General features: G+C 60.3%; 3 protein-coding genes across 4 annotated transcripts; all 3 read left to right on the top strand.

Annotated features, from left to right (window-relative positions):
- The first annotated feature begins 6,288 nt into the window (after positions 1 to 6,288).
- B4GAT1 (beta-1,4-glucuronyltransferase 1) lies at positions 6,289 to 8,253 on the top strand. Its single transcript, XM_079786856.1, has 2 exons — positions 6,289 to 7,479; positions 7,720 to 8,253. The coding sequence occupies exons 1-2, from the start codon at positions 6,424 to 6,426 to the stop codon at positions 7,909 to 7,911; spliced, it is 1,248 nt and encodes a 415-aa protein (XP_079642982.1). The 5' UTR covers positions 6,289 to 6,423; the 3' UTR covers positions 7,912 to 8,253.
- A 568-nt stretch (positions 8,254 to 8,821) lies between these two features.
- On the top strand, positions 8,822 to 15,411 carry BRMS1 (BRMS1 transcriptional repressor and anoikis regulator). Of its 2 annotated transcripts, XM_079789511.1 has the most exons (10): positions 8,822 to 8,981; positions 11,432 to 11,577; positions 11,665 to 11,755; positions 11,907 to 12,034; positions 12,206 to 12,285; positions 12,365 to 12,461; positions 12,981 to 13,073; positions 13,866 to 13,930; positions 14,328 to 14,367; positions 14,751 to 15,408. In XM_079789511.1, the coding sequence occupies exons 2-10, from the start codon at positions 11,439 to 11,441 to the stop codon at positions 14,756 to 14,758; spliced, it is 741 nt and encodes a 246-aa protein (XP_079645637.1). In that variant the 5' UTR covers positions 8,822 to 8,981; positions 11,432 to 11,438; the 3' UTR covers positions 14,759 to 15,408. The 2 variants fall into 2 exon arrangements, with proteins under 2 accessions (XP_079645637.1, XP_079645638.1); XM_079789512.1 differs by lacking the exon at positions 8,822 to 8,981 and having other exon boundaries at positions 11,437 to 11,577; positions 14,751 to 15,411.
- Positions 15,412 to 16,254: 843 nt separating this feature from the next.
- On the top strand, positions 16,255 to 22,212 carry RIN1 (Ras and Rab interactor 1). The gene is made up of 10 exons (XM_079787530.1): positions 16,255 to 16,358; positions 16,484 to 16,664; positions 16,762 to 16,876; positions 16,964 to 17,036; positions 17,136 to 17,227; positions 17,381 to 18,130; positions 18,349 to 18,654; positions 18,949 to 19,080; positions 19,186 to 19,337; positions 20,175 to 22,212. The coding sequence occupies exons 1-10, from the start codon at positions 16,270 to 16,272 to the stop codon at positions 20,637 to 20,639; spliced, it is 2,355 nt and encodes a 784-aa protein (XP_079643656.1). The 5' UTR covers positions 16,255 to 16,269; the 3' UTR covers positions 20,640 to 22,212.
- Positions 22,213 to 22,635: the final 423 nt, after the last annotated feature.

Here is a 22,635-nt window from a genome sequence, read left to right as displayed (position 1 = left end):
GCCGACCACGGCTCTAGCGGGATGGAGGAGAGGCCTGCTTCACACATACCTGTACTGCCATGCCCAACCCAGAGAAAAGCACGTGTGGGGTTTTTTTTTTTTTTTTTGCCATTTTAGGCGCTGGCCTTGCTGCCCACTTGCCCTCCTGCCTGCTGTGAACATTCAGTGAGGAGCTTTCTATACCGGGAGCTAAGCCAGGGCCCCTGCTCAGAAGCCAGAGGCTGCTTTGATATCAAAGAGGAAAGTGAAGCAATATATGGCCTTGACAGCTGAAATACAGCCCCAGGAAGATCCTGAGTGAGGATTCATTCTTTTGACCACAATTCCTGGTGCCAGGCCCTGGCTGGTCTGGGGACCCTGAAACAAAGGAGGAGTGGTCTGTATTCCGAGGCCATAGGAAACAATGCAGCTCGTCATGGGGTTGCGAAGGCCCTGCAGACGTGTAACAGAAGTCTCCAGAAGAGGGCCGTGGGTCCTGCTGGGGAGTCAGGGCAGGCGTCCCAAAGGAGGCATTCCCCCAGCTGGGTCTTGAGGGATGAATATGAGTTTGCTGGGCTGGAGTGGGGGAAGGGCACCCCAGGCAGAGGTACCAGAGAGTGTGGAAGGCATGGACATGGAATATTCAGGGAACAGTGGGGACTCTGGCAGGGGGTGGGGTGAGGAAGCCCCTAGGATGTGAGGGAGGGAGAAGAGAGGTTGAGGCTGGAGCAGTGGGCTGGGGACAAATGATAAAGAACCTTAGCAATGAGGACTAAATGGGATTAGAGAGAGGAGGAGGGATACAGGAGAGAAGGGGGCATTTGCCTCTACAGAGATGCTTACCTTGGGGGTTAAGAGTCCTAAAATCAAAGCCAGGCCTTTCAGAATGCAAGGTTGTTCAACATACAGAAACACTTCGGTGGAAGACACCATACAGCACATGACCAGAATGAAGGGGGGAACCACATGCTCATCTCAACTGATGCAGGAAAAGCATTTGACAAAATCCAGCGCTTCAAGATGAAAACACCCAACAAACAAGGGATAGATGGGAACTTCCTCAACCTGATAAAGGGCATTTATGGAAAATCCACAACTAATGGCGTACTCAGTGTGAAAGGCTGAAAGCCTTCCCCCCCAGATCAGGAACTAGAAGAGGACCCCCACTTTTACCATTCCGTCTATTCACCTTTGTACTGGAAGTTCTAGCCTGAGCAATCTGGCAAGAAAGAGAAATAGACATCCAAATTGGAAATGAAGAAGTAAAACTACCCAGATTCACAGATGATATAATATATACATACTAGTAGCCCGTTTGCACGAAGATTCGTGCAATAGACCTCATTCACCTGGCTGCCTGCACCAGTTTTCTGCCGGCACCAGGGACCCAGGCCTTGGCTGTGGCCACCGCCTTCTGCCTTTTTCAGGGTCGGGGCTCCCGGGCGGTGGCCTTGGGCTCGGCGGCACCCAACATCCTTGCTAAGGATCGCAGGAGCCGACCCCCAGTGGTTTCCTGCGATCCGTGCAGGCTGCCCACTGGTGCCCAATGCCGGGAAAGCCTCCGCCCCAGGCTTTCCTGGCCTTGGGCTCGCCGCACCCAGCGTCCCTGCTACCGATCACAGGAGCCGACCCCCAGTGGTTTCCTGCGATCGGTGCTGGCTCCCCGCTGGTGCCCAAGGCCCGGAAAGCCTCGGCCCCTGGGACCCCCGGGAGCGGTGGGAGGGGCGGGATGGGCACGGCCAAGCCCCACAAGGTGGCCAATCCACCCGGAACCCCCGGGAGAGGCGGGAGGGGCCGGCCACGCCCCCCGGGGTGCCAATCGCCCCAGGCAACCCTGGGAGCGGCGGCATGGGTCCGGCCACACACCCCCCCCCCCTGCCGATCGCCCGGCCACGCCCCCCCGGGGTTCTGATCGCCCCAGGCACCCCGGGGAGCGGAAGCATGGGCCCGGCCACGCCCCCCCGGGGTTCTGATCGCCCCAGGCACCCCTGGGAGCGGCGGCATGGGTCCGGCCACGCCCCCCCGGGGTGCGGATCGCCCGGCCACGCCCCCCCGGGGTGCCGATCGCCCGGCCACGCCCCCCGGGGTGCCGATCGCCCCAGGCACCCCGGGGAGCGGCGGCATGGTTCTGGCCACGCCCCCCGGGGTGCGGATCCCCCGGCCACGCCCCCCAGGGGTGCTGATCGCCCCAGGCACCCCGGGGAGCGGCGGCATGGGTCTGGCCACGCCACCCCCCCCCCCCGTGCCGATCTCCCGGCCACGCCTCCCGGGGTGCCGATAGTCCGGCCACGCCCCCCTGGGGTGCCGATGGCCCGGCCACGCCCCCCAGGGTGCCAATCGCCCCAGGCACCCCTGGGAGCGGCGGCATGGGTCCGGCCACACACCCCCCCCCCCCCCCCGTGCCGATCTCCCGGCCACGCCTCCCGGGGTGCCGATCGTCCGGCCACGCCCCCCTGGGGTGCCGATGGCCCGGCCACGCCCCCCAGGGTGCCAATCGCCCCAGGCACCCCTGGGAGCGGCGGCATGGGTCCGGCCACACCCCCCCCCGGGTGCCGATCGCCCGGCCACGCCCCCCGGGGTGCTGATCGCCCCAGGCACCCCGGGGAGCGGCGGCATGGGTCCGGCCACACACCCCCCGGGGCGCCGATCGCCCGGCCACGCCCCCCGGGGTGCTGATCGCCCCAGGCACCCCGGGGGAGCGGCGGCATGGGCCCGGCCACACCCCCCCCCCCCCCCCCCCGGGTGCGGATGGCCCCAGGCACCCCCCGGAGCGGCGGCATGGGCTCGGCCACGCCCCCCCCCCCCCCCCCCCCCGGGGTGCCGCCATCTTGATCTTCTCAAGGGCGGATATGCCACCCGGAGTCCCGCCCCCAGCCTCCTGCCGGCCCAATCGTGGGCATAGCGGAGGTGCGGTCAATTTGCATGTTTCTCTATTATAAGGTAAGATACAGAAAATCCTAAAGAATACACACACACACATGCACACACACACATGCACACACACACATACACACGACTATTAGAGGTAATAAGTGAATTTAGTAAAGTTTCAGGAGTCAAGATCAAATACAGTAGTATTTCTACACATTGTTCTGATGAATGGGGTTTTTTGTTTTTTCTTTTTTTAAGAATATTGTGTATTTTATTATTTGTACACTCTGTGTTACATATCCTTTATTTATTTTTTAAAAATATGTTTTTATTTATTTCAGAGAGGAAGGGAGAGAGAGATAGAAACATCAATGAATGATGAGCCCTAACCGGTTTGGCTTAGTGGATAGAGCGTCGTCCTGTGGACTGAAAGGTCCCAGGTTCGATTCCGGTCAAGGGCATGTACCTTGATTGCGGGCACATCCCAATAGGTGGTGTGCAGGAGGCAGCTGATCGATGTTTCTCTCTCATTGATGTTTCTAACTCTCTATCCCTCTCCCTTCCTCTCTGTAGAAAATCAATAAAATATATTTTTATATTAAAAAAAGAAACATCAATGATGAGAGAGAATCATTAATTGGCTGGGGATCAAGCCTGCAACCCCGGGCATATGCCCTATATCAGAATCGAACCTGGGACCCTTCAGTCCGCAAACCAATGCTCTATCCACTGAACCAAGCCAACTAGGGTTAATGAGTGGGTTTTCCTCCCTCCCCAGGCCATACTCTGACACTAGCTGAGTGTCCTACAATGTAACTCTATCTACTGGGGAGAGCATCAGATCCCACAAGTTAAGGCCTCAGTCCCATAAGACTGCCCCACTGCAGATGCCAATGGCAAGTCCGGGTTGTAACCTGTACTTCTGAGCAGCTGGCTATAAATCAGATTCCAGCACCCCTGCCCTGGGGTTCAATTAATTTGCTAGAGCAGCTCACAGCACTCAGAGAAACATTTTCTTGCCGGATTACAGATTTATTATAAAAGCTAGAAGTCAGGACCAGCCAGATGGGAGAGCTGCATAGGGCAAGGTCTGTGGGCAGCAGCCCCCTGGGTAACGGTTTTGAACTGCTCTTTGAATGTCACCTGCCCCACTCCCTCACAGCCAGCCCCTGACCCCGGCCCGGCCTCTCTGCCCACAAGAGAGGCTTTGGCCTTCCTCTGGCCCCTTCCATGTGGCTTTCCTTGATAACGGCCAAGCCCAGTCACTATTTTTCAGGCCCCCCTAGACTAGAGCCCCTGGGGACTCTTCAGAAGCCTCTGATTTACTGGTTCAGAAAACAGGAGTTGATGCCTGCTGTGCGGCTAGCATTGCAGTGGGTGAGGGAGGGTATTGTGGGCAGATGCCCCAGCAAATTGAGGTAGAAAATAGGTGTATGAGTACCGTAGATGAAAGACAAATGCTCAAAGGGCCGGGGTGGGCAGGAAGGTGCAGGGTTGAGACGTTAACAAAGAAAAGACTGTTTGCAGAGGGGGAGTCACTCTTACACTTTAGCCCAGTGGTCGGCAAACTGCGGCTCACAAGCGACATGCGGCTCTTTGGCCCCTTGAATGAGGCTCTTCCACAAAATACCACATGCGGGCGCGCATGTACAGTACGATTGAAACTTCGTGGCCCATGCGCAGAAGTCAGTTTTCGGCTCTCAAAAGAAATTTCAATCGTTGTACTGTTGGTAATTGGCTCTGTTGACTAATGAGTTTGCCGACCACTGCTCTAGCCAATTGTCACCCTGAAGGAATGCAGGCCTGGTATTGCCAGATCTCCCAGATTTCAAAACAGAAGCTGGAAATGTGGGGTTTATGTCCAATCTCCTGATTCACCAAAGTTAACAATTAATGTAATTTAAATTGTGTCGCTGTTCTTTTTAACACTGAGCAGGTCAAAGAAAACCCAAAAGGCATCCAATCTGGCGTCCGTGCCTCCAGCGTTCAAGGCCCGTGCTGAAAGGCTCTTGCGCACAGTTTTCTCCTCTGGCCCAGGTCACCAACGGACACCTTCAAGGTCAGTGCCCGTGTCCCCTGCAAGGCCTCATTCCTGGTGCCCCACACAGTTCCTGGTCTGGGCAGCTCCGTAGGAGTATTGCTGGGGGCTGTGGAATATGGGGCTCCTGGTCACTCTTCAGCTCAACAACCTTGACTCCCACACCTGTGGAGTAGTGGAGAAACACCTTGCCCTGTCCCAGAGCACCCTCCCTTCTGTCCCAGAACACCTTCCCAAGATTCACAGCGCTAGGTATTACCTATCATTGACGTAGCAGTCCAAGTACCTGCCCTTCCCCAGACTCTCCTCTTTGAAAGAATCCACGATTCAATTATTCACACACTCATTGAGCACCTTTTGTATAAGGCTGGTGTTAGAATACTCAAGACCTTCTGCGCGCGTGTGCGTGCGTGTGTGTGTGTGTGTGTGTGTGTGTGTTCAGGAAGAAGGGGTGTGGACACAAGGTCTTCCTCCTGGGAGAGTTGCTGTGGGAGGAAAATCACTGGGCTGAATGGAGTAATTAAGGAACAAATACCACCCTCCCCACCACCACCACCCACCACCCACCCTTGAGTTCCACTACTTTAGTCAGGGAAAGGGTGACTCTATATACAGGCCCCTAATTTGGCATTGGCCAGAATTCCGGTTCTGGTCTTCAAGGTGCCACCGAACCCTGGGCCCTCTGTCTAGGGAGAAAGAAAAGTACACCTTTAACGGCCCAGAGGGTTCCGATACAGACTATAGGAAGAGCCTGAAGCGGGAGGAGAGGCGGGGTGAACTGGGGCTCTGGTTGGATCAAATTGTCCCCAACGTGGTGCTCCAGACCAAAGGGATGTAGAAAATAAAGAATCATCTCCTGTGTAAAACGCGACCGACGAGGATGGGATTCGAACCCACGCGTGCAAAGCACAATGGATTAGCAGTCCATCGCCTTAACCACTCGGCCACCTCGTCCCACAGGGGAGCCTAGCCTTTCTAACTTCCCTTATCGCTTCTGTCCTCCGCACCATCTGAGCCCCTCCTACACCCGGTGCTCAGTGCAGCCCCGGTAGGATCTCCTGGAGGGAGAAACCGCAGAAAGAAAGGGTTTGTGTGCGTTCCTTTCCTCCCGCCGCAGCCGCGAACCCGCCCCATCCTTCACCAAGCTGCAGCTGAGCTCTGCCGCGGTTTCCCTCCCCGAGCCCGGGGCGAGCGCGTCAAGGTTTCAGGCCGCGGTCGGCCCGGGGTGCGGGGGCCACGTACTGACCCGGAGGGAGTGGGTGCTTGTCTCTGGGAACCCAGCGGTGCCGCCTCGGGCAGAGCCAGCGTTTGCAAAGCGCGCCGCGCGGGCGGCGAGTGCAGTCGCTCCTCCAGGCGTGCAGGGGGCGCCCTGGCACTCCCGGGGGCCCGTGCGGGCGAGAGGGGCTGTGCACGGGGCTCGGCTCGCCTCGGCTCGCCTCGGCTGCGCTCGGCAGGCTGCGGTAAATCCGGGCTTGCGGCGGTTGGCGAGGTTGTGGCCGGGTGGTCCCTGCTGTGCGCCGCGAGCCCCGAGAGCCATGCAGATGTCCTACGCCATCCGGTGCGCCTTCTACCAGCTGCTGCTGGCCGCGCTCATGCTGGTGGCGATGCTGCAGCTACTCTACCTGTCGCTGCTGTCCGGGCTCCACGGGCAGGAGGAGCAAGAGCAGTATTTGGAGTTCTTCCCCCCGTCCCCGCGGTCCGTGGACCAGGTCAAGGCGCAGCTCCGCGCCGCGCTGGCCTCCGGAGGCGTCCTGGACACCAGCGGCGACTACCGCGTCTACAGGGGCCTCCTGAAGACCACCATGGACCCCGATGATGTGATCCTGGCCACGCACGCCAGCGTGGACAACCTGCTGCATCTGTCGGGCCTGTTGGAGCGCTGGGAGGGCCCGCTCTCCGTGTCGGTGTTCGCAGCCACCAAGGAGGAGGCGCAGCTGGCCACGGTGCTGACTTACGCGCTGAGCAGCCACTGCCCCGATATTCGCGCCAGAGTTGCCATGCACCTGGTGTGCCCCTCGCGCTACGAGGCCGCTGTGCCCGACCCCCGGGAGCCGGGGGAGTTTGCCCTGCTGCGGTCCTGCCAGCAGGTCTTTGACAAGCTAGCCAGGGTGGCCCAGCCCGGGGTCAATTACGCGCTGGGTACCAACGTCTCCTACCCCAATAACCTGCTGAGGAATCTGGCTCGTGAGGGGGCCAACTATGCCCTGGTGATCGATGTGGACATGGTGCCCAGCGAGGGACTGTGGAGAGGCCTGCGGGAAATGCTGGATCAGAGCAAGCAGTGGGCAGGGACAGCGCTCGTGGTGCCTGCCTTTGAGATCCGCCGAGCCCGCCGCATGCCCACAAATAAGAACGAGCTGCTGAAGCTCTACCAGGTGGGCGAGGTGCGGCCCTTCTATTACGGGCTGTGCACGCCCTGCCAGGCGCCCACCAACTACTCCCGCTGGGTCAACCTTCCGGAAGGGACCTTGCTGAGGCCTGCCTACGTGGTGCCTTGGCAGGACCCCTGGGAGCCATTCTACGTGGCTGGAGGCAAGGTTCCCACCTTCGACGAACGCTTTCGGCAGTACGGCTTCAATCGCATCAGCCAGGTGCCTATAAGGGAGAGGGCAGGGGAAGTGGGGCAGCGGGGGCGCGGGGTCAGGGAGCTATGAGTGGCCCGGGATGGGAAGGGGGCATTGAGGCAGGAGAAATGATAGTTCAGTGGTGGTTGTGGGAGATCCAGGATGCCTCCGGAGGAGTGGGATGCTGGGGTCAGCTTTAGGATGTCAGTCTTGGCCCTAGGAATATCATCAGGCTTTGCTGACCTGTCTCTCCCCCCCCCCCCACAGGCCTGTGAGCTGCACGTGGCAGGATTTGATTTCGAGGTGCTGAACGAAGGTTTCCTGATTCATAAGGGCTTCAAAGAAGCCTTGAAGTTCCACCCCCAAAAGGAAGCCGAAAATCAGCACAATAGGATTCTTTACCGCCAGTTCAAACAGGAGTTGAAGGCCAAGTACCCCGACTCGACCCGTCATTGCTGAGTCCTTCCCTGCCCTAGTTTGAGAAGCGTCAGCCTCCTCTCTCCTTAGGCTGCCCCTCAGGCCTGAGAGGGGTAAGAAATGTCACTCCACTTGACAATGGTAGCTGTGGTGTTGGAACACTGGACTTTGAATATGGGGTGCTGGGATCAAGTCCTAGCTTTACCACTAACTAGCTGAGTGGCCTTGAGCAAATCCTGTTCCCTCTCTGAGCCTCAGCTACCCCGTCTGTAAAAAGGGAGGTGAGAATAGCTACCTCACAGAACTGTTGGGAGGCTCAGATGAGATGCTCTATGTGAAAACACTCTGTAAGCTTCGTACAAATGTGAAGTATTATTAATATTATTACAGTATTATTGTTTTTATTATTGTTATTATTAACAATCTTGGGTGGGTAGGCAGTAGGAGAGCAAAAAGTATGAATGGCGCAGAGGGAGAAGTCTGAGTACTTAACAAAGTGGGCTTTTTGTAAAGAAATCAGATAAAGGCTTTGAGTTTAGTTCTTAGCTTTTGGGCTGAAGCCTAAACTTCCTGGCTCTCCCAGGCCTCGCGAGTTCTGGAGAAGGGAAGGGTCTGCGAGTTCTGCACCCTAGAATAGACTGAGCTGGGTTGTTTGCCTACCAATGACAATGTAAATAAAGGAGTGTTCACAACTACAGTTGGCTCTATTACTCTCCTGAACCCGGCAGGCGGAGGGGTCGCGGGGTCGCCTCTTTCACGCCGCGGGGCGGGTGGAGGAAGGTGACCGCGGACCAAGGGGCACCACCTGTACAGCAAGGAAGCCGCAAGGGTTTTTTCGGCAGGCTGACGGCCAGTGGGCTTGTCGACTGGTTGCTATGGAAACCAGCGCGCGGTATCCCAGCATGCCTCGCCCCAGCTGTCCAATTGGGAGCTTCCCAACGGGCACCTCTTGATGACGAACACGGAAGCGCGGACAGGCCCCGCCTTCCAGTACAGAGGGACCAGCGCTGCGGTTCCGGGAGCCGGGTGGCGGCGGCCAGCACCCGCAGCAGCGGGCACCGGGCACCTGTCGGAGAGTCTCGGACTTGAGGCCGGAGGCTCCACTCCCTGCGGTGCGTAACGCCACCCATGGCGCCCGGGTCGGTCTCTCCAGCTAGTCGGTCGGAGCCCGCCCAATCTCCAGGGCCAAAGCGGAGACCTAACGGGCCGGACGCGTGCAGGGCCGCGGGCCCCAAGCTGGCCGCGGAAGAGCCCGTGATTCCCCTGCCCGTGCCGCGCGTACCGGGATGGAGCGGGGCGGGAGGCTCCGGGCGCGCCGCGGAGGGGCTGAGTTGTCCTCTTCAAGGGTGGGGACCAGGGAGGCCTGCCTTCGAGATGCTCCCTTTCTGAAAAGATCATTTGCATGTGCACAACGCCTTCCTTGCCCCAGCAATCTTGACAACGCTCCGAGTAGCAATGGCTAGTCTCTCTTTGCACCTGGAGTAAGGAGAGGAGGTTGTGATTTAATTGAGCTCATCAGTAGAATAAGAGGCACCTGGAGTAAACTACACTCCCCACCCCGCCCCCTGCTCCTGCTCTTCTTGGTCCGGATTACGTTGCATTTTACCAAGTAAATATATTTAACAGTGGAGAGGAATTGCAGAGTTTGGGAACTGTTGGAACCGAGGCTTGAGAATGGTAATGAGGAGACTGGTTTGGAGAACCGAGATTTTCAGATCAGGTTCAGATTATTTGTGAAATCATTGAGAAATGTGACTAAACTCTCCTCAAGTCCAGTTATTTTACAAAACTCGAAATGTTGTCAAGGAAGGTTAACAGAACACTTTGGGTTTGCTACCACTACATGGGCCTGGGGGCTACCAAGAGTAAAAGCCAACGCCTGCCTCGCAGACGTTTAATTTGTATTTGCAAACCCTCCAGTCATCAGGTGAGCCAGTACTGTGCTAGCTAGGTGATGAAGGCTCCTGGTTGTGGGGACAGACATGTGATGGGCGAATAGAGAGGAAATGTAACCAACTAGGCTTCCTGGAGGGGTGGCGACAAGACAGTGTCCAGAGAAGTGGGAAGAACTTGGCGGTGAAATGGAACCCCTGCCGGCAGAGATTATCTGTTGGGAGGCCGTTAGTCTTCCTATTAGGTGACCTCTTGGCAGCATGTGGCACTGTCACCTCTCCTTCCTCCTAAAATTCTCTTCATGACTTTGAGTTTTTCCTCCTCCACCTCTTGGTAATTTCCTTTTCCTTTGCAGGGTTCTCACCCTCTTCCCCTTTGGTGACCCTGAGAGTTCCATCATGAATGTCTTCTCACTCCACACATCCTGCCTTGCTGCTTGCACCCTCTCCCAGGGTCTGAAGAACTCGCTTTATATCATTGCCCAGATTTCTTTCTGAGGCTTAGACCCAGGTGCCCCCACCCTGTCCCTCCCCTCATTTTGAGGTCTTTGCACATGCTGGAATGTTCCTCCCTTAGTCAGATCAGCTGGCCCGTCTTCGTCTGCAAGCCCTCATGCTGCAGCAACTCCAGGTCCCAGTTAGATGCCTCTCCCATATGCCCCTGCTCGCAGCTCTTCTCACATCACAGTAATGGTCTGCTTCTTTGCCCTTTTCTCCCAGGAACTTGTAAACAGCTTGAGGTCAGAGACTGTCTGTCTGTCTATCACAGCTGTGCCCAGCACCTACCAGAGTGTCTGATGGTACCTAGCATGTATTAGAGTTTCAAGAAATATTAGATGAGTGAATATAAGAAGGAATGCATAACAGTATTCGGCGTTGCTGAGAAGGCAACTATGATAGGCGTTAAAAATATTGGCATTAGTCACAAGGGGATCATGAGTTAACTCCGCAGAATTAGTTGCAGCTGACAGCGATGATACAGAAACGAATGGGGACAAGTGGGAGGTGACAGTAGGAAGAGCAAGTGTGCGCAGGACTTGAAAGGTGTCGCTGTGAGGGGAATGTGTGGAGCAGCGAAGAATAGGGTGAAGTTTTGTGTTTCTGCTCTTCCTAAACGGCAGGGAACACCTGAGCACGCCTAAAGGTCCACGGGCAGGAACTGTCGGGAGGGAGTGTTGAAAATACAAGAGAGGGGAGGGAGCACTGCTGACATGAAGTCCCAGAGAAGCAGGAGATGGGACTGGACGCAGGGCACTGTGGGAGACAAGAGGTTGTGGAGTGTTCTCAGGAAGAGACGTGGAGGGCGTTATAGGCAGCAGCAGCAGCACGAGGCGGGTGAGGGAGGAAAGAAGTGCCTGGCGTATTTGAGAATTGGCCGTTAGATGGTGGGTAAAGGAGCTGGACCAGTAGTTCAAGTCTAGTTGGTGCAGGGCCTTGAAAGGCCAAGTCCCATAGGCAGTGGGGAGCCCGCCCTCGGCCTCTCCCATCTATGGGGATGTGCAGACAGGGCCACTTGCAGCTTCACCCAGTGTGTGCTCAGGTTGTGGCGAGTCCAGTCACTTTCCCAGCTGTCCCCAGCTGCGGTCTGGCTTTGCTGGACTCCCTGAGAGGCCACTTACCTGTTTGGAGCTGTGGGTGGTGGTGAGTGATGGCTCTACCTCTCCTTCCAGAGCCCAGATGCCGCTCCAGCCTTCAAGCAAAGACACAGAAGAGATGGAAGCCGAGGGTGATTCAGCTGCCGAGATGAACGGAGAGGAAGAAGAGAGTGAGGAGGAACGAAGTGGCAGCCAGACCGAGTCCGAAGAGGAGAGCTCAGGTAACACACACACATGCACACACACACATGCCCACGCGCACACGCCTGCCCACGCCTCAGCCGGCCTTGACTGTCCTCTTGTCCCAGAGATGGACGATGAGGACTACGAACGGCGCCGCAGCGAGTGCGTCAATGAGATGCTGGACCTGGAGAAGCAGTTCTCGGAACTAAAGGAGAAGTGAGCGTGGGACGCCTGGGGCTGGGGCTCCAGGCACTTGGGGTGAGGCGGGCCTGGTGCTGGGCAGAGGTGGCTGAGGCCAAGAGTGAGTACCTGTCGTGGACCAGGTACTCCGTATGTGCTTGACGGATGAGCCCATTTTACCTCCCAGGTTGTTCAGGGAACGACTGAGTCAGCTGCAGGTGCGGCTGGAGGAAGTGGGGGCTGAGAGAGCGCCCGAATACACAGAGCCCCTGGGGGGGCTGCAGCGGAGCCTCAAGATTCGCATTCAGGTGGCAGGTCTGTGGGCTGTCCTGTGCCCTGGAGTGGCCCCCAGGCTCCCTCCCTGTTCCCCCACCAACCGATGGTCCCTTCCTCTCATCCCTGTCCTGCCCATGTTCCCAGCACTCCTTTTGGGCACTGGAGTCCCTGGCCAAGCTGGGCCTCTCAAACCCCTCCCTCCCTCTGCAGGGATCTACAAGGGCTTCTGTCTGGACGTGATCAGGAATAAGTACGAGTGTGAGCTGCAGGGAGCTAAACAGCACCTGGAGGTGACTGAGGGGCGCCACGGGAGGAGGACTTACGTGGCCCACCTGTCCCTCCTGACTGAGCGGCTCCCGCCTCTTCCAGAGTGAGAAGCTGCTGCTCTATGACACGCTGCAGGGGGAGCTGCAGGAGCGGATCCAGCGGCTGGAGGAGGACCGCCAGAGCCTGGACATCAGCTCGGGTGAGGCCAGGGGCCGGCCCGGCTCTGTCAGTGCCCGCTCCTGCCAGGACCTGAGCTTCCCTCCTGCTCAAGGGGATAGGAAGAGGGGTGTTTGTGGAGCCTGAATGAAGCCAGGCATGAGAGGGCCCGGCCCAGTGCCTGGCACACAGTGGGGGTTCAGGAAGAGTGGGTCCCCCTGCTCTCCTTTGCCCTTGCTCTCTTTCCGGAATGGGAGGTGACATTCTGACACTCCCACACATAAGTAGCCACAGTCCCCGCCATGTCCACAGTGCCTACATCATACGGGGCTCTGGGGCGGCAGGAATTGTCCTCATTCCACTGTCCACTAAACAGATGAAACGGGGCCCCATAGAGGTGCAGCGACCTCTTCTCCAGGTCGTACCTCTGTGCGGTTGGGACCTGAACTCAGGTTCTCTCCCCTGTCCTGGGAGCTGGTTGGTGGGGAAGGGCAGGCTACAAGGGCGGGGGTGTCCTGGGAGGGCCAGCACCACGGTCCTGACTCTCGGTCTGGGGACACAGAGTGGTGGGATGACAAACTGCACACCAGAGGAAGCTCACGGACCTGGGACTCCCTGCCGCCCAGCAAGAGGAAGAAGGCGCCCCTCGTTTCTGGTATCCTTCCCCCCGCAGGGCCGGAGCGGGCAGAGGCGGGTGTGAGCGGGCAGCGATGCCTGGGAACCTCAGAGGGAGCCTGCTCACACACCTCGCCTGGTCTGCCCCCGACAGCTATGGCTTCTCTCTCATCTGCATCCCTGTGGTCTAAACTGGGGCACTCGCATGTGGGAGTAGTTGCCTCTGCCCCACCTTAGCCTTTATCCCTCTGGCACAGCCCAGCACAGAGATGAACTGAATTCTCACCCCTGCTCCCCAGCCCCCTGCCCTGGTTCCTGCAGTAAAGGGCACCGGCCGCCTGGCCTTAGGAATCGGGTTCAGGGAGGGAGGGAGGGAGGGAGGAACCTGGTCTGCACGGACTTGAGGGCGTGGGGACATCAGGTGCCGCTTATGGGAGGACGGTGGATGGTCCCCAGGGGCCTGAGAAGCCAGAGTTTTCAGAATGGATTCTGTGTGTAGATGGGGAGGGGCCACATGGGAGGACAAGGGGTAGAAGGAGCAAGGTCCCTGAGTAGGTGGATGGGCCTGGCCTACTGATCTTGAAGCTGGGGAGAGGGCATGAGTGGGAGCCAAGGTAGGGGAAGTAGGGGTGAGGCTTGGGGCCCACCCCCGCCCTCTTGGACTCGCTGAAATTGGCCATAGCCACACACGTCCCCCAGAGAACCTGGGGGCCAGGAGGCAAGGGTGGAGCCCAAGCTCCAGCCCACGCCCTGAGCACTGCCTCTCTGAGCATTCGCGCGCCGGCCGAGGCTCCGCCCCTCCTCGGGCATTGCTTCCTTGACCCTGTTGCAGGCCCGTACATCGTGTACATGCTGCAGGAGATCGACATCCTGGAGGACTGGACCGCTATCAAAAAGGTGGGTCTCGTGCAGGGCCCTGCCCCAGGCGCCAGGTCTGCTCTGCAGGCTCCCACCCTCCTTTCCGGGGTTCCCTGGCACCACTGCCAGCTCACGCCTCCTTTGCCCAGGGCTGCCCTGGAGGAGGGAGCTGCCAGTCTTGTTGGCCTCTCGTTCCAGGGCAGGTGTTGATGGGATGGGAGAAGGGGAAGGTGGGATGGCAGCTGGGCTGGCCAGGCCTCTGACAGGAGGGCACAGCAGAGCTTTGTCTAGAAAGTGTCTTATGCTTCCCATGCCCTCCCCACCCCCCACTCCCAGGCAGCACTGGCCCAACAGCTCCCACCCATTAGGCTGATGTGGAGGGGACTTGCCAGGCCAGAGGCAGGCTCTCACGGGGCTTTTCTTCTCTCCACCCCAGGCTAGGGCAGCTGTGTCCCCGCAGAAGAGAAAATCCGATGGTAAGAACCACAGGGGTTCCCACCTCCACCACCCCTCCCCGCAGCCCAGCCTCCAGAAAGGAGCCCAGGGAGAGGCAATGGCCGTGTCGGACCCGTGGCCCGAGAGTTCGGACAGTCTGGGCTTGAGGGCACTGGGAGTTTGGGAGCAGGAGCCAGGGTCGGGGTGGGGAAGCTCTAAGCTGATGGGGTTAGGACGCGGACTTCCCACCGGAGTTCCCACCGTGCCCTAACCCCAGCAGCTGGGGCGGGCGCCCAGGTACTGATGGGCCCACAGATGAGGGGCAGACCCGGGCCATTCCTCTCATTTCCCCAGAAGAAGTAGCTACTCCCTCTTTTGGCTTTCTCTCTCCTGCAATGATTTTTCCCTTCCCACGTACCCCTAGGACCATGACCCTGTGATTCACAGCCAGCGGGGCCCCTCGGAGCAACAGGCACCAAAACCCGGATTTACATTTTCCTACTGCAGAGAGGCGGACGGACAAGCCCCTCGGGTCTTTCTAGCCGGCTCTCCGGGGCTGCTGCTGGGCACTGCCCTCCAGCCCTCACTGGTCTGGACTCCTCTGCTCCTGCTCAGGGCTCGTACAGCTGTGGCCCGAGCAGTCCTAGCCAGGCAAGACTGAGTCCCTCATCCCCAACCGGCCCCCTACCTTCCCCTGCCGAAGGTCAGCCCCCTGGCTCCCTCCCTGGCAAAGAAGACCTGCCTCATCTGAAGCCAAAGCACATCCTTCCTGCTGACCTTGGACCTGGCTCCCCAGTCACTGAGCCAGTGTGTTGGACCCACTTCGTGGGAACTCTGAACCAGAAATTCTGTTGCGGGGGGGGGGGGGGGTGCGGGGGGCCTGTCCTGCCTCTTGCCATGCTGAGAAGGCGGGCTCCCCAGGTCTTCGCAAGGCAGTCCTTGGTGCCTGCCGCCCACACTGCGGGGACGGGAATTAAAGCATTTCCTGGGTCTCTGCTGTGACCCAACGTGTGTCTGATTTACCTTGCAAGGCAGTCAGGGCTCCCGTGAGGAGTGTCTGAAACAGGCAGTCTCTTCTGGGGCCCCTGGTACCCCTTACTACCCAGCAGGAGCCTCCCCACTCTGACTTGGGGTATAGACTGCGGGAAAGGGGGCTCTCCTATGGCCCATCCCCCCAGAGGTGGGGGCCTGGGCCCTGGACTGCCTGGTGCTGGTGACAGAGTCTGAAGCAGCATGTGGCCCAGGCGGATCACGTGGCCGCAGATGGGGAGGGGGCTGAGCGCTGTGTGCAGACTGGGTCATGCCTGCACCTGCCCGTCACTTGGCGGATTGGCAAGGCCTGTGCGTGGGAGGCAGCCGGCAGCAGTGCCGTGTGCTGACACCTCACAGCCAGACTCCCCTGTTCAGTGCTGGTTGTTAGAACCACCCCCAGAACCTCAGTTAAGCAAAGGGGTTTGTTTCCATGGAGACAGGCATCCTTTCTCCATGGCAACCTGAAATCCCAAAACCCCAGTTAGACTGAGGAATGAGTCATCTGTGACCATCAGGAGGCACCCTTTCACAAGTTGACCCCAAGGTGGACAGTTGAGCAACTGACCACAGACGTGAAAGGTGCCCCAAGGGCGAGGAGGCTTGGGCGGAGGGGGGCCCCACTTAACCCCTCCCCTCCCACCCGTGGCCTGAGGCGGCTGCTGGGGGGAGCTCTAGAGGCGGCAGCCCTGCAGCTGGAGCACTTGCCTGGGAAGGATCCCTGTCCCCCAAGACGGGGCCCAGAACGCAGAGGAAGTGGGCGCTGCCCGGCTGAGTGGACACAGAAGAGTTAACTGGCGGGTGTGACAGGGCGCACCGCCCTCAGGAAGTGTTACTCACCAGCGGGAATGCTCTTGCCTTGGGGGCTGGACTGCCTTCCCGAGTCCCAGAAGTAACCGAAGGAGCTCCCCGCCATGGAAGCCCCTGGGGAGCCAGGAGCAGGGCCCCTGGGAGCCCCCAGCCCGTCAGACTCCTCTGCACCTGGGCACCTGGAGAGAGAAAAGTTAGTGAAGTTGGAGGGGCAGGGAGGGACTGCGGGCAGTTCTGTCCCAGGGCAGAGGAGGGGGAAAGGGTTGGGCCAGGGGCCCAGCCGCGGGCCGCCTGCTTAGGTCTGGTGCCTGCCTCCAGGCCAGCCCAGGGCCCGATGTACGACGTGCCCGACGCCAGCGGGGGGCAGACAGGTGGGCCCCAGCGGCCAGGACGCGCTGTGAGCCTGCGGGAGCGCCTGCTGCTCACGCGGCCCGTGTGGCTGCAGCTGCGGGCCAACGCAGCGGCTGCGCTGCACGTGCTGAGGACCGAGCCCCCGGGGGTGAGTCTTGCCCCTGCCCCCGGAGACTGGCCGGTGGAGGGTGGGAGGGAGAGGAGCGGGACACGGAGGTCCTGAGCGCCAACCCATCCGTCCTCAGACATTCCTGGTGCGGAAGTCTAACACTCGCCAGTGCCAAGCTCTGTGTGTCAGGCTGCCTGAGGCCAGTGGCCCTTCCTTTGTGTCCAGCCACTACGTCCAGGAGAGCCCTGGGGGTGAGAGGGACTGGCTGGAGGGACGGGGCTGGAAGTAGAGGCTGGGCCGGGGGAGTCCAGAGAACAGCCTCACTTCCCGTCTCCCAGGCGTCTCGTTGGAGGGATCTGAGCTCGTCTTCCCGGACCTCGTCCAGCTCATCTGCGCCTACTGCCACAGCCGGTGAGCCTGCCCTCAGGTGCCGGGGGCCGCAGGACACCCTGTCCTTCCAGCCCGACGACCCCAGGCACCCCTCACTTATCCGCCCCTCTCTGGCCTCAGGGACATCCTGCTGCTCCAGCTCCAGCTCCCCAGAGCCATCCGACAGGCAGCCACCCACAAGGAGCTGGAGGCCATCTCCCACTTAGGCGTTGGTAAGGCTCCCCTGCTGCCCATTGCACAGGTGGACAAACTGAGGCCCAGGGGGAGAGGGAAGGCACTCGGCACACAGCCTGAGCCTGTGTCTTGCCCTCCTTTGGGCACATCCCTCCGTCTCCCTGAGGCCCCAGCTGGTTTCTCTCCCCTAGAGTTCTGGAGCTCCTCCCTCAACACCAAGGCTCAGCCAGGCCCCTCCGAAGGCCCGCTGCTGCCCCGGCTGAAGCCCCGGCCCCCACAAGAGCTGGACCAGGGCACCGGGGCCGCTCTGTGCTTCTTCAACCCCCTGTTCCCCGGGGATCTGGGCCCCGCCAAGCGGGAGAAATTCAAGAGGAGTTTCAAAGTACGCGTATCCACGGAGACCTCCAGCCCCCTGTCTCCGCCCGCTGTGCCGCCGCCCCCGGTCCCAGTGCTGCCAGGGGCAGCCTCCAGCCAGACGGAAAGGATGCCCCCTCGACAGCTGCTGAGGAGGGAGAGCTCAGTGGGGTACCGTGTGCCAGGGGGAGCCAGCCCCAGCCTCCCTCCCCTGCCCTCCCTCCAGGAGGTGGACTGTGGCTCCCCCAGCAGCTCCGAGGAGGAGGAGGAGGTGCAGGGCTGTCAGGGGAGTCCCGCAACCTCACCCCGCCTGAGTCTCAGGAACCGCAGGCGGCCTTTGCTTCGGTCCATGAGCTCTGCCTTCTGCTCTCTGCTGGCACCTGAGCGGCAGGTGGGCCGGGCAGCCTCGGCACTGATGCAGGACCGCCACACCGCGGTGGGCCAGCTGGTCCAGGACCTGCTGACCCAGGTGCGGGCCGGCCCGGAGCCCCAGGAGCTGCAGGGCGTCCGTGAAGCACTGAGCAGGGCCCAGGTCATGCTGAGCGCCGAGCTGGGCCCTGAGAAGCTGCTGCCGCCTAACAGGCTGGGTGAGACTGCAGCCCGGCTCTCGCGGGCCCCGCCCCGTCTCTCACAATCTCAGCTCTTACCCAGGCCACTCTCCCCTCCACGTGAATTTCATTCCCCACTCCTCTCCCCCCACCCTCCTGTCTCACAAGACCCCTCCTCCTCTTCATCCCTGTCTCGCTGGACTCTGCCCTCACCCTGCCCTGGTTCCCCTGACCCCTGGCCTGCCTCTGCTCCCCAGAACGCGTCCTGGAGAAGTCCCTGCATCGCTCCGTGCTCAAGCCTCTCCGGCCCATCCTGGTGGCCCGCCTGCGGCGCAGGCTTTCCGCCGATGGCTCCCTGGGCCGCCTGGCTGAAGGCCTCCGCCTGGCCCGGGCCCAGGGCCCTGCGGCCTTCGGGTCCCGCCTGAGCCTGCCCTCCCCGGTGGAGACGGAGCAGGTGCGCCAGAAGCTGCTGCAGTTACTCCGCACCTACTCACCCAACGCCCAGGTCAAGCGGCTCCTGCAGGCCTGCAAGCTGCTCTACACAGTCCTGAGGACCCACCTGGGTACACCCCCCTCCTCCCCCGCTGGCTCCTTGCTGTCAGAGGCAGGCCCCTCCAGGCAGATTCGGGAAAGGCACAGCTGGGGAAACGATGGGTCCAACCCTCCCATCTCACAGGTGCTCTGACTGAGGCCCCGATTGTAGAGCATCCTCGCCCCAGCCCCTGCTCCTGGTTGCCATAGAGATCACATTGCCCAAGGCCTGGCAGGTGGAGGGGCGGGTCACTGTCTAAGGCAAGGAGGACTGTGACCGCGAGGCCTCAGAGGAGCCTGAAGCTTCCCTCTCCGCCACCCCACAGGAGAGGGTGCGGGGGCGGACGAGTTCCTCCCGCTGCTGAGCCTGGTCCTGGCCCATTGCGACCTTCCTGAGCTGCTGCTGGAGGCCGAGTACATGTCAGAGCTGCTGGAGCCCACCATGCTCACCGGAGAGGGTGAGGGACTCACACACATGCACTTCCTGTCGGGGTGGGGCTGGAGCAGGGAAGGGAGAGGGAACATGTCACCCAACTCCATCCTCCCTTCTCCCCGTGTCCCAGGCGGTTACTACCTGACGAGCCTCTCTGCCAGCCTGGCCCTGCTGAGCGGCCTGGGCCAGGCCCACATGCTCCCCCTGAGCCCCGCACAGGAGCTGCAGCGCTCCCTCAGCCTCTGGGAACAGCGCCGCCTGCCCGCCACCCACAGCTTCCAGGTAACAGGGCTCCATGCCATCCACCCACACTGAGTCCCAGCCGGGAAAGGATGGTCCTGCACCCCCTGCAATAGGAACAGCACCCCACGCAGAACAAGGTCAGGACAGCCTCTCTGGAGAGAGTACGTCCCGCGTGCCAGCACTGTGCCCGGTGCTCTAGGCGCTCAGCCCTGAATCCTCACAGAAACAGGGCCATCATTACCCCATTTCACAGATGAGGAAACTGAGGCGTGGCATGGAAAGGGAATGGGACACAGGTGGCAGGCTGAAGCCTCAAATCCTGGCTTCCAGCCCCAACTGGGGCCCTGCCCACCCCTGGACTCAGGCTTCCAGCCCGAGCTCCCCTCACCAGACACCATCCCTGACCTTCACCATCCTCGCCGCCCTCCTCAGACTTGGTTAAGAGTCCAGACTGTAGCCAGATGCTGGGCTCAAATCCGGGCTCTGCTACTTTCGGGTTGTGGGAGCTTAAGCAAGTTAGGTAACTAATTTGAGCCTCAATTTTCTCATCTATAAAATGGGATAATAGTACCTGCCTCCTGGGACTGATAGGAGGGTTAAATGAGTTAAAACCAGGGCACATGCTCAGGACACAGTTGGCTCCATCTGAGTGTGATGGCCAGGCTGTAGGCCTGCTGGGGCCATCCCTCCAGCCTGCCGTGTGACCCACCAGCCTCGGCATATCGCCCCCTTCCTCAGGGCCCCCCTAGGGCCTCACCTTGTCCAAAAAGCTTTTTCCAGTTGGTTCTGCAGAGCCTAAACCGGGGCCTCAAGCTTTGCAGCCAGATACGTACCAAGCAAGGCTGAGTTTCTGTGTTTGTTTCTCCTCCTGCACAGCATCTCCTCCGAGTAGCCTACCAGGACCCCAGCAGTGGCTGTACCTCCAAGACCCTGGCCGTGCCCCCAGGGGCCTCGATTGCCACCCTGAACCAGCTCTGTGCCACCAAGTTCCGAGTGGCCCAGCCTGATGCTTTTGGCCTCTTCCTGTACAAGGAGCAGGACTACCGCCGCCTGCCCCCGGGAGCCCTGGCCCACAGGCTGCCCACAACTGGCTACCTCGTCTACCGCCGCCAGGCGGAGCGGCCCGAGACACCGGGGGCCTCCCTTGGGGGTGCAACGGAGGAGGGCAGCAGGGAACCAGAGGCAGGAGGCGGGGAGGAGAAAGGGGGCAGGGAGATGGGGACATCGAGGTCAAAGCCAGTCCCGGTGACAACTGCTGAGCAGGCGGGGAGCCAGGCCAGGGGAGGCCCTGCTCAGCCAAGTGCACTGGAGGCTGAGGGAGGCCAGGCCGCAGAGGAGTAGCTGGGCGTGGCCAGCGGGGCATTTGGGGCCGAAAACTGAGCCTGCTGGGAAGGCCTTTAGAGCCCTCAGCCCACTCACTCCGTGCCTCCACCTCCGCTGCTCATCTCTGACCACACCTGCCGGGGAAGTGCCTGGAGTGGCTGCGTCCGCGGCATTGGAGTGAAGTTGAGGGGCGGGGGAGCCCCAGACCGAGGGCCCAAGGGCCTCTGCCTCTCACGCTTCGGCCCAGCAGGAGGCCGGCAGCCCTCCAAGCTGGGGCTTCAGGGCCGTGAGAGACTCCACCTCCTCCCGGTGTCAGGATGACTCCGGAGGCAGCAGGGGCTTGGGCCAGCCCTGCTCCAGGCCACCCGGAGGACTGTACCTCCAAACCCCAGTGCCCTCACCTGTAAAATGTGGGTGCAATGCCATCCTGTCTTCTCCCAGAAACCTTCCAGGCGTCCAGATGGATGGTTTTTTGGCAGAGCAGAACTCAGACCATGGGAAAGGGAGGGAAGGAGGTGGGATGTCAGCCTCCCCCCCCTCCAAGGGTCAAGGGTCGTTCGCTGCACTTGCCGAGGCTGACACCCTCCCGTCAGCCGGTGGAGACCCCGGAGGGCAGGTCCCGCTGGAGGGAGCAGCACCCAAGTTCTATTCTTTCCCAAGATGGGCCGTCCTCCCGGGCCCTCTGGCATCCCAGGGGACTTGGACAGGAAGGCGGCTTTCAAATGGATGGGGGAGGGGGGCTTGGAAACCATTTTCTCTGCACTTCACTCTTTGGACCTCTCGGGAGCTTTACGGGAGTTTGTGCTATTACCCACTGACGTTCGGGAAAGTGACTCCTGAGATATCACACAGCAGGCCATTAGGGGTGCCCCCACCCCAACCAGGGCATCAGGTTCAACTACACCCTCCAGCCCTTCTAAGCCACCAATAAATTAACCCTCAAGGCCCAGCAGAGCAGGCAGCAAATCCGAGCAAAGAAAGTGCCGGCAACAGCCACCAGGGGGTGCGTGTGGCCCAGGAAGCTGCGGAGTGGGTGACAAGAGGCGAGGGTGACAGCAGGGGCTGAGGCTGCGGGCCCTCAGCTGCCTCGGGGTCAGGGGTCCGGACGCGGCCAGCCTCGCCGGGACCACTGCCTGGGAAGGAACTGTCCCCTGGTTGAAGGAGGACCCCAGCCCGCTGCACTAAGGGACATGCGCCCGCCCGTCAGAGGTGACAGCTGGAAGGTGGAGGCCTGGACGTGGGGCAGACAGACAAACCAGATGCAGCCCGGGTGCGGGGCTTCCAAATTTCTCGCCCGGCCACAGGCAGCGTTTCCCACCTCCACCCTCTCCCCCAAGCTTCTCGCAGGTTAGGGAGTCTCCCCTTCGGGCTTTTGTGTGCCTCCCTCCCTATCCCTCGCCCACCCCCAGTGCCTGGCACAGTGTTGACACTCCTCGGGCGCTCAATAAACACTGTCCACTGACTGGAGTTTGATGACAGTGAAGGGCAGTGAGGCGGGAAGCTGGGAGGTTAAGGGAGGGCTGGGTCTGGGAGCCAAACACAGGATGTTGCAAGTTCAGTCGGAGAGCAAGGGCCCGGAAGGTTGCAGGGGGTACTGGGAGAGCCCCAGGCTGGATGGGGAGCAGAAAGTGGGACTGGCTGAGGCCTCTGCACGCCGCTCTCATCCCCTTCCCCTGCGGAGTCCTGATCCCTGGCTCTGGGAATCCAGCACCATCTCCCCCCCCCACACACACACACACACACACACCCCACCACCCCGCAGTGGCTCAGCAGAGCACTGCCAGGCCCTGCCTGCTGCCTGGGTCTTTTGATTTATCTTCTTAAGAGATTCTGACTGGTCAGGTCCAGGCCGGGTAAATCAGCATAAACAAGGGTCATTATACAGGTGTTGGGACTCCAGGCAGGGAAGGCAGTGACAGGCTGGTCTAAGACTGATCTCGTTGTCTCCATTTTACAGGTGAGCAAACTGAGGCTTGCTCAGGGAAAGGGGCTTGTTACGGGGCTCGAACACCAG

Source organism: Cnephaeus nilssonii, assembly GCF_951640355.1.
Source record: "Cnephaeus nilssonii genome assembly, chromosome: 13".
NCBI classification, from domain to species: Eukaryota; Metazoa; Chordata; class Mammalia; order Chiroptera; family Vespertilionidae; genus Cnephaeus; species Cnephaeus nilssonii.
Note: the sequence above shows the minus strand (reverse complement) of the source record. Positions and strands in the feature narration are given on the sequence as shown.